Raw genomic sequence first — 12,139 nt, 5'->3', positions numbered from 1 at the left:
TGCGACAGGGAGAAACGATCATCTCTAGCGTTTTGAGCACCAGATTCCTCTTTATTTTCCCTTTTGCAAAGGACCGTTAAACGTGGTACCGGGAGACGTTAGGCCGCAAAAGAAAGGGTTATTTTTTTCATCGAACCGTGGCTTTCGTAAGTGCAAAGATACCAAAGTTGAGAGACACAGGTTACACCACAGAACTTCCCGGGGTCGCCGCTGACCCCGGGGTGGGGGTCTGAGAAGGTCGGCCAGCCAAACCGAGGCTCGCGCCGCCCGGACACGCCCCTCGATCCCGCGCGGCCCCCGGCCCCGCCCAGGCCCCGCCCCGGCACCGCCCCGCCCCGCCCTCGGCCCCGCCCAGGCCCCGCCCAGGCCCCCGCCCCCGAGGCCCCGCCGCGTGACGTGAAGGTCTGGAGGAGGCGCGAGGCCGCGCAGCGGGGCTAGTTACCGGAACTGGAACGGTCTGCTGGGCCCCGGGCGCGCGGGCTCTGCGGGGCTGGCAGGTGTGCAGGGAGTGCATCTGGGGAGTGATGGCGCCAGGCGCTGGCGACCCGGGGTAGCGCTGGCGAGACTGCGGGGCCCGGCCCGGGCAGCGATGGAGCTCCTTCGGCTGCTGCTCATCGCGGTGCTGGCTTCGGTAACCCGGGCGGCCGGCGGAGCTGAGATCGTCGGAAACTCCAGCGAGGGTAAGGTCGGGGGCGCCTGACTTCTGCAACCCAAACTTGGTCTTGCGTTTATTGCAGGGTCAGAATCCGCCCTGGGGTCAGTCCAGTCAGCCGGGGAGGCGGTGCGTTCAGAACTGGCAGGAATGCATCGAGGTTCTTTCCTGCAGGAGGCAAGTCCTATTGGCTAAGAAGGCCCTTCTGTCAACCTCTTAATCTATACTGGGGAAATGGGAAGAGATAGGAAACCCGCTTGTTCAGACACATTATTCTCTCCCTTAGGGCGTAGCCATGTTTGCAGGTTTAATTTAACACCGTAAAACACCCGCTTGCTCCCAAGTGGCTGATCTGAACCTCTGGACTGCGACACTTGATAAAGCCAAGCTGCAGCGGTTCTTGTACTCCCCAAATCTAGATGCTTTTCAAATTCGTTATCCTCGGCGGAGTTTCAGAGGAAAAGTGAACCCAGAATGGGACTTCAGCTCAAAGGTCACGTGCTTGGTGAATGGATCTTAGCACTGGCTGGTGTTTTGTTAATGTAAACTGTAAAAACCACTAATTGTACCAAGCTGATAATCATGTGCTTTTCCGTGTCGTGAGGTCAAGCGTCTTTTGGTTATGTATTGAGCTTAAGAGACTAGTTGTGGTTCTGAAACATAACATTTTCTGAATAATGTGATTGTGCTTCTAAATGCTTATCTGTGAAACGCTCTGTGCAAACTGAATCCTAGAATTTTTGTCTAGGACTGAAGACCAAAGCTGAAAAGGGCAGTTATACTTTTGCAGAAAAAAAAAAAAAAAAGCCTTGTTTCTAACAGGGCACTCACATTCACTGCGTGCAGTCTGTGCCAGGTGCTTTTCATGACAGTGTTGTTTACTCCTCACAACCCTATGAGATAATTACTGTCTCTCACTGGTGGAGGATGAAGCTGAGACCCAGGATGATGCTCACTACAGGAGTAAACAGTTCAGTGGGGCACAGGTAGCCTATGAACCCGTGTGTCTTGTAAATTTCATGGTCCTCCCCTTCTACAAAGCTGCCCTCCAGTGAGAATGCTTTATTAAGTATGGTGTTTTACCCTTAATTCTTCTCTGAATTCTTATTCCTTGAAATAGAATCCCTTCTCCCTTCCTCATCAGGCCAGCTCCATTCTTCCAAGGAGAAGAGTCTGAGAGACTAGAGTGTGCAGATGATCAGACTCGTGAAGTAATTTGAGAAATTAATGTTTTTCAGATGCTGTGTCTCACCTCCTTTCTGTGATTACAGCACTAGCATTTCCTCAGCCACGTTATTCTTCTGCCCTTGCATCAGTATTGTTGTTCTGGGTAGGAGAAGGGCAGCATGTGGGAAACTGACTGCTGAGCGGTAATGAAACCTGATGTTCTCCACATCTGTCAGGTAGAGATCAGAGTGGGAATTAACAGAGACACTTCAGCACTTGCATGATCCTCCTGGAAAATGGCTGGATTTCTATTGGAGGATTCTGATAACTTAACAACTTGAAATTGAGCAAGTGCCATAAATTAGGAGGACTTACCCATCTTATAGCAGAATAACCTAACTTGACACCTTGTGTAGTGGTTTAGAAGCTAAGGGAAGCTTTAAAGGTGGCAGATTGAGTTTCTAGAATGTCTGAGGATGGTGACAAGCGGGGCACAGGAGATGAATCATACATCTAAACAGTTTTCCGTTCTCTTGGAGTCCCGGTTCCATGATACCCTTAACACCTTTAGTTCAGTATTATTTCAGGTTCATTATCCAGTAACTCACATGGAACTTACTCAGTAATTGTAGTTTAGCATCATGCCCTTTGAACCTTCTTAAGTGCCTTAAGGAAGGTAGCAGGCCACTTTTGTAGTTAGTTGCAAGTGTTCTCTTTCTCGCAAAAGTGTGTATATGTTTGTGTTTCTTTTCATCTTTTAGGGCCAATGAAAATTCATAAGAAGGTATCAGTGAGAAATTGGGAGGGCAGTTGAATGCCAGCCAGCTCAAGTGGCTGAACTATTTTTAATACTCCATCTGAAGAGAATTATGAAGTGTTGACAGATCTCTCCTACAATTTGTTGTGTTAAAGCAGAAACGTAAAGAGATATGTTTTAGTAAAAGAGTAAAAAGGAAGAGTTGGAAAATGGTAAGGTTGCACATTTAGGCTCTGATTGAGAAAGAAAAGGAAAATATTGGGATTAGGCAGTTCCTTTTAGAATGCTACTATTGGAAAGAAGGCATCCCCAGGTGGCTCAGTGGTAAAGAATCCACCTGCGATGCAGGAGACGTGGGTTTAATCCCTGGGTTGGGAAGATCCGCTGGAAGAGGAAATGGCAAGCCACTCAAGTATTTTTGTCTGGGAAATCCCATGGACAGAGGAGCCTGGTGGGCTGCAGCCCATAGTGTCGAAAGTCAGACATGATTGAGCCACTGAGCATACACACACACACACACATTTTTTTTTTTTCACACACACATATTGAAAGAAAAAATGACTCTGGGTAGGAATGGAGGAAGAGTATGAAAATAGAAAAGGATCCCGCTGTGGGTTAGATGGCAAAAAATATTTTTGGCAGAAAAGGCAGAGGTACTGCTTTTTAGAGAAGAGCTACAACCTGAGTGCTCTGTCTCCTGGTAGCCATTGTAATATCCTTTGATGTGCTGTCTTTCCCACCCACCCCAAGTCATAAGACCTGAATATCCCTCATAAAATGTTTCTGATGCATCCTTTTCCAGATGACTTTGAGGTGCAGTTAAGTTCCTGTTAACCTCTTCAGGAGGTGTTTTATATGCTTGTCTTCTTTTGTGTATGTGTCTTCTTTCGCCATATATGTTTTTATGAGTAGTGACTGAATGCAGTTTCTGCCAGGTGGGATTGTTAAAGTCGTCTTGACTTTCAGTGTTTTCCCCTGCCACTCTATGGAAGTCACTTTCTCAATGCTGTTTATGACGGATGTGCTGGGCATTTATCCATGTTAGACCTCTTCTTTTCACTAGTATATTTGTAACAGAACCATACTGACTGCCTCCATATTTTTTTTTCTTGGTAACTACATGAATCTCTGAAACATTGGAAAGCTAATGGAAATTAATAATGATGTTTTGTTGTGCAGTGTTGGATAGTTTACAGATCTTTTTCTCATTTGATACTTTTAGCAGCCATTTAATGTATGCAGTACAGTTGCCTGCATATTACCATGAGGGAACTGACGTCCAGAGAAAATAATTACTTGCCCGAGGTCACAAAATTCAGCCATCATTTACCAAACACTTATCATGTGCCAGTCAGTTTCCTGGGACTGTATGAAGCCCTGGAATATCAAATATGACAAAGCCCTGCAAGTCAGGACTCAAACCGTAATTGGCTTGTTTAACATGCAACCTTCTATAAAAATTGTGAAATGGCTCTTAGATTGCCTGTGTAATGCTGCCAAAGAATTTTCACAGAGAAGTTAGATAAAGGTAACTAAGGATAGGAAAAAATATAATTACCCTTCCCTAATTCATCAAACATTGTGTTAGGAGTTCTCACACCTGGCAGAACATTAGAATCACCTGGAGTGCCTTGAAAAAAGGCATGTTGATGAAGAGACAACTAGAAATTGAAATATAAAATAAAAAGCAAATTTATAATACCATCAAGAAACAATAAATATTTAGAGATGATTATAATGGACTATGGAACAGTCTCCACAGAGAAAACGATACAATGTTCTTGAGGTAAGTTAAGAAACGTAATAGAGCGATATCTCAAAATCACAGAAGAAGTCTGTGTTATAAAGATATCATTTCTTCCCAAATTAATACTTTCAGTGCCATCCCAATCAGATTTCTACAGGTTTTTGTTTTGTTTTGTGAAAATTGACAAGTTGCTTTCTAACACTTATGTGGAAATGAAAAAGGGCCCAAAATAGTCAATACAGTCTTGAAGAGGAAGAACAAATTTGGGGCAGAAATTAAGACTGTGATATTGATGTTAGGATAGGCAAATAGACCAATGGTACAAAGTTAAGAGTTCAGAAACCCTCACCTTGTCACTTGACCTATGTCAGAGGTGGAATTTCTGAGCAGCCGGAAAACTACTTTCAACAAAGTTGCTAGGTCAGCAGGATATTCCTATGGGAAATGAACCTTGACTCTAGCCTCACATCCTATGTAAAAATCAGTTTCGGACTGATTTTAGACTTCAATGTGAAAGGCAGAACAAAGTTCTAGAGGTTAACATGGTGAGTGTATCTTTATGATCTTGAATTATGTTGGCAGGTAGTTCTTTAAAATAATAAAGGAAAAACTTGAAAAACTGGACTACATTAAAATGAAAACTTCTGTTCATCTCAAGGTAACAGGAAAGTGAGAAGACAAGCTATAAGAGTGGAGAAGATATTTGTAACATATCTAACAGAATACTCATATCAGTGATGCCTACAGAGTTCCTAAAATTCAGTAAGGATAGATAATCCAGTTTTTCACATGGGCAAAAGGCATGAATAGACCCTTTCATTGGAGAAGGAGATGGCAACCTACTCCAGTATTCTTGTCTGGGAAATCCCATGGACAGAGGAGCCTGGTGGGCTACAATCGATGAGGTCACAAAGAGTCAGACACAACTGAGAGACCAAACAAGACCCTTTCACGGAGAGGATATTTAAATAGCCAATAAGTAAAACAGAATATTCTTACCAAGTGTTGGTGAGCATCTTGAATTACTGAAATGCTCTCTCACAGGTTGATAGGGGTCAAAATTGGCAAAATGATGTTGGATAGCTCGGAGGGTACCTACTAAAATTGAACATAACTAAACCCTGTAACCTGATAATTCTACTCATAGGTTCTCCCAGTAGAAATGTGTACATGTACACCAAAAGATACATAGAAGGATGCCTAAATGGAGTTACTTATAATTACTCCAAACTAGAAATAATCTAAATGTTCATTAACAGAATAGATAAGTACATTGTGGTACATTTATTTTGTGACGTATACAACAATGGAAGTGAGTGAATAGTGGTTATTACAGCAACTGGGATGAATCTCACAAATAAAATGTTGATTTTTAAAAAGCTAGACATAAAAGAATTCATGCCTGTATGAGTCTGTTTAATTAAATTTCCAAAAGAGCCCATCTGTGATTTTAGAAGTGAGGATCACAGTTACCTCTGGGAAGGAGGAAGAGAGTGACTGGAAGGAGAGGCTAGAATGCTGTTTCTTGACCTGGATGTGTAAACTTTGTGCCCTTCTTTGTATGCATTTATTATAATAAATATTTGCTTTGTAATTGATACTTGGGCCCTGACCCCAAGGATTTTGATTTAACTGATCTGGAGAGGGACCCAGGCAACAATATCTTTAAAAAAGCACCTTCAGATAATTGTAATGTACAGCTTAAAATTCCTTTCTAATAAGGACACCTCATGAGTACTATAGAAAATATGAAAAACAGGAAATGTGCAAAGAAAATATTATTTAAAGTATACCCCAGAGATACCTGCTTTTAATACCCCTACTTATTTGTCAAGTGACTGGTTTGTTAAATATTCAACCAGTTTGTTAAATGCAGTGTCTCTCCCCTTTGTTCTCTGGCTTCTGCTTGGTTCTTGCCAGAGGCATTTGACTGGGGAAAGAGAATTGGTGAGGCATCATCTTGCTTTTGGAAGCTTTTGGAAATCTGGAAAGTAATAGATGAAGTTGTAATTGTTTCTGAAATGCTACGTGTTTTTCTTGAAGAAGTCAGAAGCAAGGGCTGTCACTTACTGTTTTGGTCCTGATCATTATATTTTCTCACAGAAGCTGTTTGTTTTCATTTCTCATTTTCTTAAGGTGAACAAGACTTCTTAGGTATTTTAACCATTTAGGATCAAAGGTGATCTGCTACACTGTCACAGCAAAAACCTTCTCAAGTAGGTTTATTGCTGATATACATACATATATGTATATATACATAAAATATATATAGTTATTTTATTTCTTGTGCTTCCCAGGTGGCTCAGCAGTAAAATATCTATTTGCAGTGCAAGAGATGCAGAAAACCTGGGTTTGATCCCTGGGTTCGATCCCTGGGTTGGCACGATTCCCTGGAGCGGGAAATGGCAACCCACTCTAGTATTCTTGCCTGGAAAAGCCCGTGAACAGAGGAGCTTGGTGGGTCCATGCTGTTACAAAAGAATCAGACACGACTTAGTGACTATACAACAGCAACAATTTTATTTATTTATTATTCATGCTGGAATGGTAACAGAATATATATTTATTAATAAGGAATTGGTTGGGGACTTCCTTGGCATTCCAGTGGTTAAGACTTTGCCTTCCAATGCAGCAGTACAGGTTTGATCCTTGGTTGGGCAGCTAAGATCTCATATACCTTGTGACCATAAAAACCAGAACATAAGCAGTATTGTTACAAATTCAATAAAGACTTTAAAAATGTTTCACATCAAAAAATAATAAAAAATTGGTTGAATAATCATGGTGACATAGAATGTAATATTATATAACCTTTAAACTGGGAAACTAGAATTGTCTCTTGATGTGGAAAGATATCTAAGATCTAGAAGATGGGCTATACCAAGACATATTTGTGTTTTTCTTTTTCCCATTTACGTGGAGATGCTCATGCTGATATCTCCTAAATCCTGAAAGATTATACCAGTCTGTTAATAGTAATTTTTTTCTGCACAGTGTACTTGCTGGAGGAATTAACTTTCTCTACATTTCTTGCATTTTTGTTGTTGTTGTTAAGTAGCTCAGTCGTATCTGACTCTTTGCGACTCCATGGACTGCTACACACCGGGCTTCCCTGTCCATCACCAACTCCCGGAGCTTGCTCAAACTCATGTCCATTGAGTCGGTGATGCCATCCAATTGTCTCATCCTCTGTTGTCCCTTTCTCCTTTTGCCTTCAGTCTTTCTCAGCATCAGGGTCTTTTCTAGTGAGTCAGTTCTTCGCATCAGGTGTCCAAAGTATTGGAGCTTCAGCTTCAGCATCAGTCCTTCCAATGAATATTCAGGGTGGATTTCCTTTAGGATTGACTGGTTTGATGTCCTTGCATTCCAAAGGACTTTCAAGAGTCTTCTTCAGCACCACAGTTTGAAGGCTTCAATTCCTTGACGCTCAGCCATTTTTATTATCCAACTCTGACATCCATTACTACTGAAAAAAATCATAGTTTTGACTATACACACCTTTGTTGGCAAAGTAATGTCTGTGCTTTTTAATATGCTGTCTAGGTTTGTCATAACTTTTCTTGCAAAGAGCAAGCATCTTTTAATTTCATGGCTGCAGTCACCATCTGCAGTGATTTTGAAACCCAAGAAAATAAGGTCTCGTACTGTTTCCATTGTTTCCCCATCTATTTGCTATGAAGTGATGGCATGATCTTAATTTTAAATATGATCAAAAAAAAAAAATATGACCAGCCTTTTTAAATATGGTTATATATGATCTGAAAAAATATTACCATTTTGAGGGAAAAACATAACAAGTGACAGAAGTGTTGAGAGTGTCACCATTTTATCTAGGTAGGATGTGTCCCTATTTTATAAGTTTCAGATGAAGAGTTAAGGTAGAACTTGTGTTTTGAGTGCCATCAGAGAAGATTTTCTCCAAATTGTGCATTTTCTTTCTGGTAAGAACACCTCATGATCACTGTGGAAATTTAAATAAACAATGAAATGTGTAAAGAAAAGGAAGATTGGGGGAATTCTCTGGTGGTCTAGTGGTTAGAACTCTGCACTTTCAATGGGGAGGGCCCATGTGCAGTCCCTGTTGTGGAACTAAGATCACATAGTCAAAAAAAAAGCAAAGAAAAATCACTTAGCATACATTCCCAGAAATACCTACTTTTATTACCTCTGGTTATTTTGTTAAGTTACCAGTTGTTTAGTAATATATTTTTATTTCTATGGTTGTGTCTTCCCCTACTGTCTTTTAAATCACTGGAAGTTTTTGGTTCTCCAAGTATTTCTGAGTTGTGATAGATTAAGGAAAGGTTAAGAAAACCAAGATTTCACTAGTTGATAGCATCAGTCTCTTTTAGGGCTTGTAAAGGTTATAAATGGTTTTTCCAGTAGTCATGTATGCATGCGAGAGTTGGACTATAAAGAAAGCTGAACGCTGAAGAATTGATGCTTTTGAACTGTGATGTTAGAGAAGACTCTTGAGAGTCCCTTGGACTGCAAGAAGATCAAACCAGTCAATCCTAAAGGAAATCAGGCCTGAATATTCATTGGAAGGACTGATGCTGAAGCTGAAACTCCAATCCTTTGGCCACTTGATGTGAAGAACTGACTCATTGGAAAAGACCCTGATGCTGGGAAAGATTGAAGGCGGGAGGAGAAGGGGACAACAGAGGATGGGATAGTTGGATGGCATCACCAACTCGGACATGAGTTTCAGCAAGCTCTGGGAGTTGGTGATAGACAGGGAAGCCTGGCGTGCTGCAGTCCATGGGGTCACAAAGAGTTGGACACGACTGAGCTACTGAACTGACTGAAAGGTTCTACAGAGTATTTTGATTCAAGGCCCGTGTAATGGGAGACAGACATAAAGATTATCAAAAGAGTTTCCAAGACAGGCTTAGGGGCAGACTTAAGTGTTAAGTGATAATAACCTTTATGAATTTGCTTACATCAGTTTTGGTCACAATACTCAAGAGGCAGAGTGACTAGTTCAGCAGAAGTACTTAAAGAAATATTTGTCAAATAGAGAAAACGGGGTGGGGAGGCTCTGAAAACACAAAAACTGAAAGTGTAACTCGAAAAATGCAGGCCAGTAAATGAACTGAGTGCTGTGAACCATTCAAGGATGGAAATCTAATTAATTCCTAGGAAAACAAACTGATCTTGCTCTTAGTTTTGCAGACTAGAATTTATGGGTAGTTTTAAGACTTGGAAGATGGCAGATAAATACCAAAATTAACGTGCAAAACATGAAAGGTTTTTAGGGCCATTTACTGAAATCCACTTAATTTTATACATAATTTTGGTTTCCTAGTAAAGTAATCTGGAGAAGGAAATGACAACCCATTCCAGTGTTCTTGCCTGAGAAATCCCATGGACAGTGGGCTGCTATCCATGGGGTTGCAAAGAATTGACACTTAGAGGCTAAGCACAATAGAGTATTCATGGTGAATGAAGGCCTGGGATATGTTAAAGTGCTTTCCTTACTCCCTTTAAAAAACACAACAGGAAACTTGCCACTTTTCCCAGACTTCCGTTGATTCTATTAGTCACTTAATATTTTTACCTCTATTTGGGCTGGCATTTTGTTCCACATAAAAGGTGAAATGTCTTTTCTTGTTACATAAATCAGAAATACATCACCTTCATTAAAAGTTTCTCTGGATTTTTAGAAATTAAATTATAACCACAAATAACCTCTTTTGTCATCAATTAAAAAATTAAGTTACAAAAGTACTATAGAGAGTAACTTTTATTTTGGGCTTCCCAAGTGGTTCAGTGTCTGCCAAGCAGGAGATGTGGGTTCGATTCCCAGGTCAGGAAGATCCTCTGAGGAAGGAAATGGCAACCCACTCCCGTAGTTTTGCCTGGGAAATCCCATGGACAGAGGAATCTGGTGGGCTACAGTCCAGGGGTTTGCAAAGAGTTGGACTCAAATTAGGGACTGAACAACAGTGACAACAAAAACCTTTATTCTCATCCACTATTTATATGTTCTGTTTGGCTTTCTTGGTTAGCCTTTCTTAATAGTCTTTCTTTTTCTTAATCATCCAGATGGAGTACTTGCGTTAACAACAAAAACAGCAGAAAGTATTGAAAAAGTTAGTTTTCTTTGGAAATGGTACATAAGAATGAGTTAGGAAGTTATTTAGTGTCTGGAGTGTTTCTTTCAGCTCCAACTGACTCAAATTTCTTTCTTAAAAAAAAAAAAATGATTGTTCCATTCTAAGACTCTGGTGAATATAATCTTTACCTCATTGACTCCTTTTCATCTATATTAAATTGAAATCTTTTTGATTATTTTTAAACTCTGACACCCAAGCCTGCTTATGTAATGCTTGCGAACTCTGCTGTTTATGCAAAGATACACTGACTCTAGGGCAGAGGGTGAGATGGGAACCCAGAACCGCACAGAAGTCAAAGCAGCCTATTTAGTGGATTCCTTGAGAATTGGAAAAGGAAAGAAGTGGTGAGCAGCTACAAGAAAGACACCCAGAGTGAATGAAATACAGCCAGGCAGTGGAGGCAGGTCGGCAGATGGGAAAGCCTAGATGAGGTGTTGGAAAACCTACCTTTTATGTGGACTCTGAACGTGATCCTTCAACAAACAAACAAAACAAAACAAACAAAAGATCCTTGAAGACCTGTTTTTCATGAAGTACCTGGTGTGGACACTCAATACACATTATTGCCCACATTGATGACACTTTCCTTGACAAGCTGGGTAATATAGTCTTATTAGACAGATGAAGAAATTGAGGTTTAACGGAATTAAGTAAGACTTCCCTGGTAGCTCAGGCGGTAAAGCTTTCCAACTACAGTGCGGGAGTTCTGGGAATTAAGTAGCTTGCCCGAGATCACATAGCTAGTAAAGGGTGGGATAAAACTGAAGCCAGGTGTGTCTCTCTAGCTGGACTGATTTCAGAATATATTCTTTTTTTTTTTTAATTTCAGAATATATTCTTTAGTACCAGTGCATATACAATTTGGTGGTAACTCATGAGGGTTGTTAATCCTTAAATTCAGGGATTCTGTTCTGAGTAGAGTTGTTACTGCTGCTACCAAAAGAGGGATTTTTCTGGGCTCTGGAAGTCTAGCACCTTGAATATCCTGGTGTTTGCATCTTTGGAAATACCTTTCTTTCCCTTCAGGTCTCAGTTCCACCCTTTCCAGATGAATCACCTTGGGCAGGGATGGGGGGAGATTTATGAGGAGGTGGAGGGTTGCTGCTTCTGCCATTTAAGCTTCATTGTCCTCATTAATGAATAGGGCTCAACAGTTTTTTCTGAGGATTAAATTAACCTTGCATGTGTATTTAAGTATACAATTCCTACGAATTGGTTACAGAGAGGTATGAATGTTACAATGAAACATTTCTCCCCTTGTAGGTCTTCTGGAATTTTCTGTGGGGAAATTTAGATACCTGGAGCTCAAGAAGCCCTTTCCAGAGGAAGCTATTTTGCGTCATATTTCCAGCAATGTCACTTTTGTTATTTTCCAAATACACTCACAGTATCAGAATACAACAATTTCTTTTTCTGAGGTAAGTACAGAGTTACTTCCATAAAAACTATTTCCACAATTTGGTATCTTGTATTTAGTGTGAGCATTAGAAATTAATGTCTCTTTTTGTGTTAAATTTTTAAAAGATCAAGACTGAGTCCTGTCAGGTTAGTAATTTAGGCTGGCTAGGAGGTGAATATCTAAGGACTGTCTTGAGTGGTGACCTCTGACCTAAAAGACGAGTGATGCTGCTGAGTTTGGGGGGAGGGCGGCTTGTACCAAATGTCTCCTGCTGGCAGTTAGGCTTTCCTCATACTTC

The 12,139-nt window shown here is 40.8% G+C and overlaps 1 protein-coding gene across 1 annotated transcript in view; it reads left to right on the top strand.

Annotated features, from left to right (window-relative positions):
- Window positions 1-374: 374 nt before the first annotated feature.
- The window catches only part of TM7SF3 (transmembrane 7 superfamily member 3), a 41,742-nt gene continuing 29,977 nt past the window's right edge, over window positions 375-12,139 (top strand). The window contains exons 1-2 of the mRNA XM_043440747.1: window positions 375-680; window positions 11,706-11,860. Of these exons, the coding sequence (XP_043296682.1) occupies window positions 590-680; window positions 11,706-11,860 (246 nt within the window). The 5' untranslated portion in view covers window positions 375-589. The remainder of the gene's footprint in view (window positions 681-11,705; window positions 11,861-12,139) is intronic.

Source organism: Cervus canadensis, chromosome 21 (assembly GCF_019320065.1).
Source record: "Cervus canadensis isolate Bull #8, Minnesota chromosome 21, ASM1932006v1, whole genome shotgun sequence".
Taxonomy (NCBI): Eukaryota; Metazoa; Chordata; class Mammalia; order Artiodactyla; family Cervidae; genus Cervus; species Cervus canadensis.
This window is presented reverse-complemented; position numbering and strand designations above follow the sequence as displayed.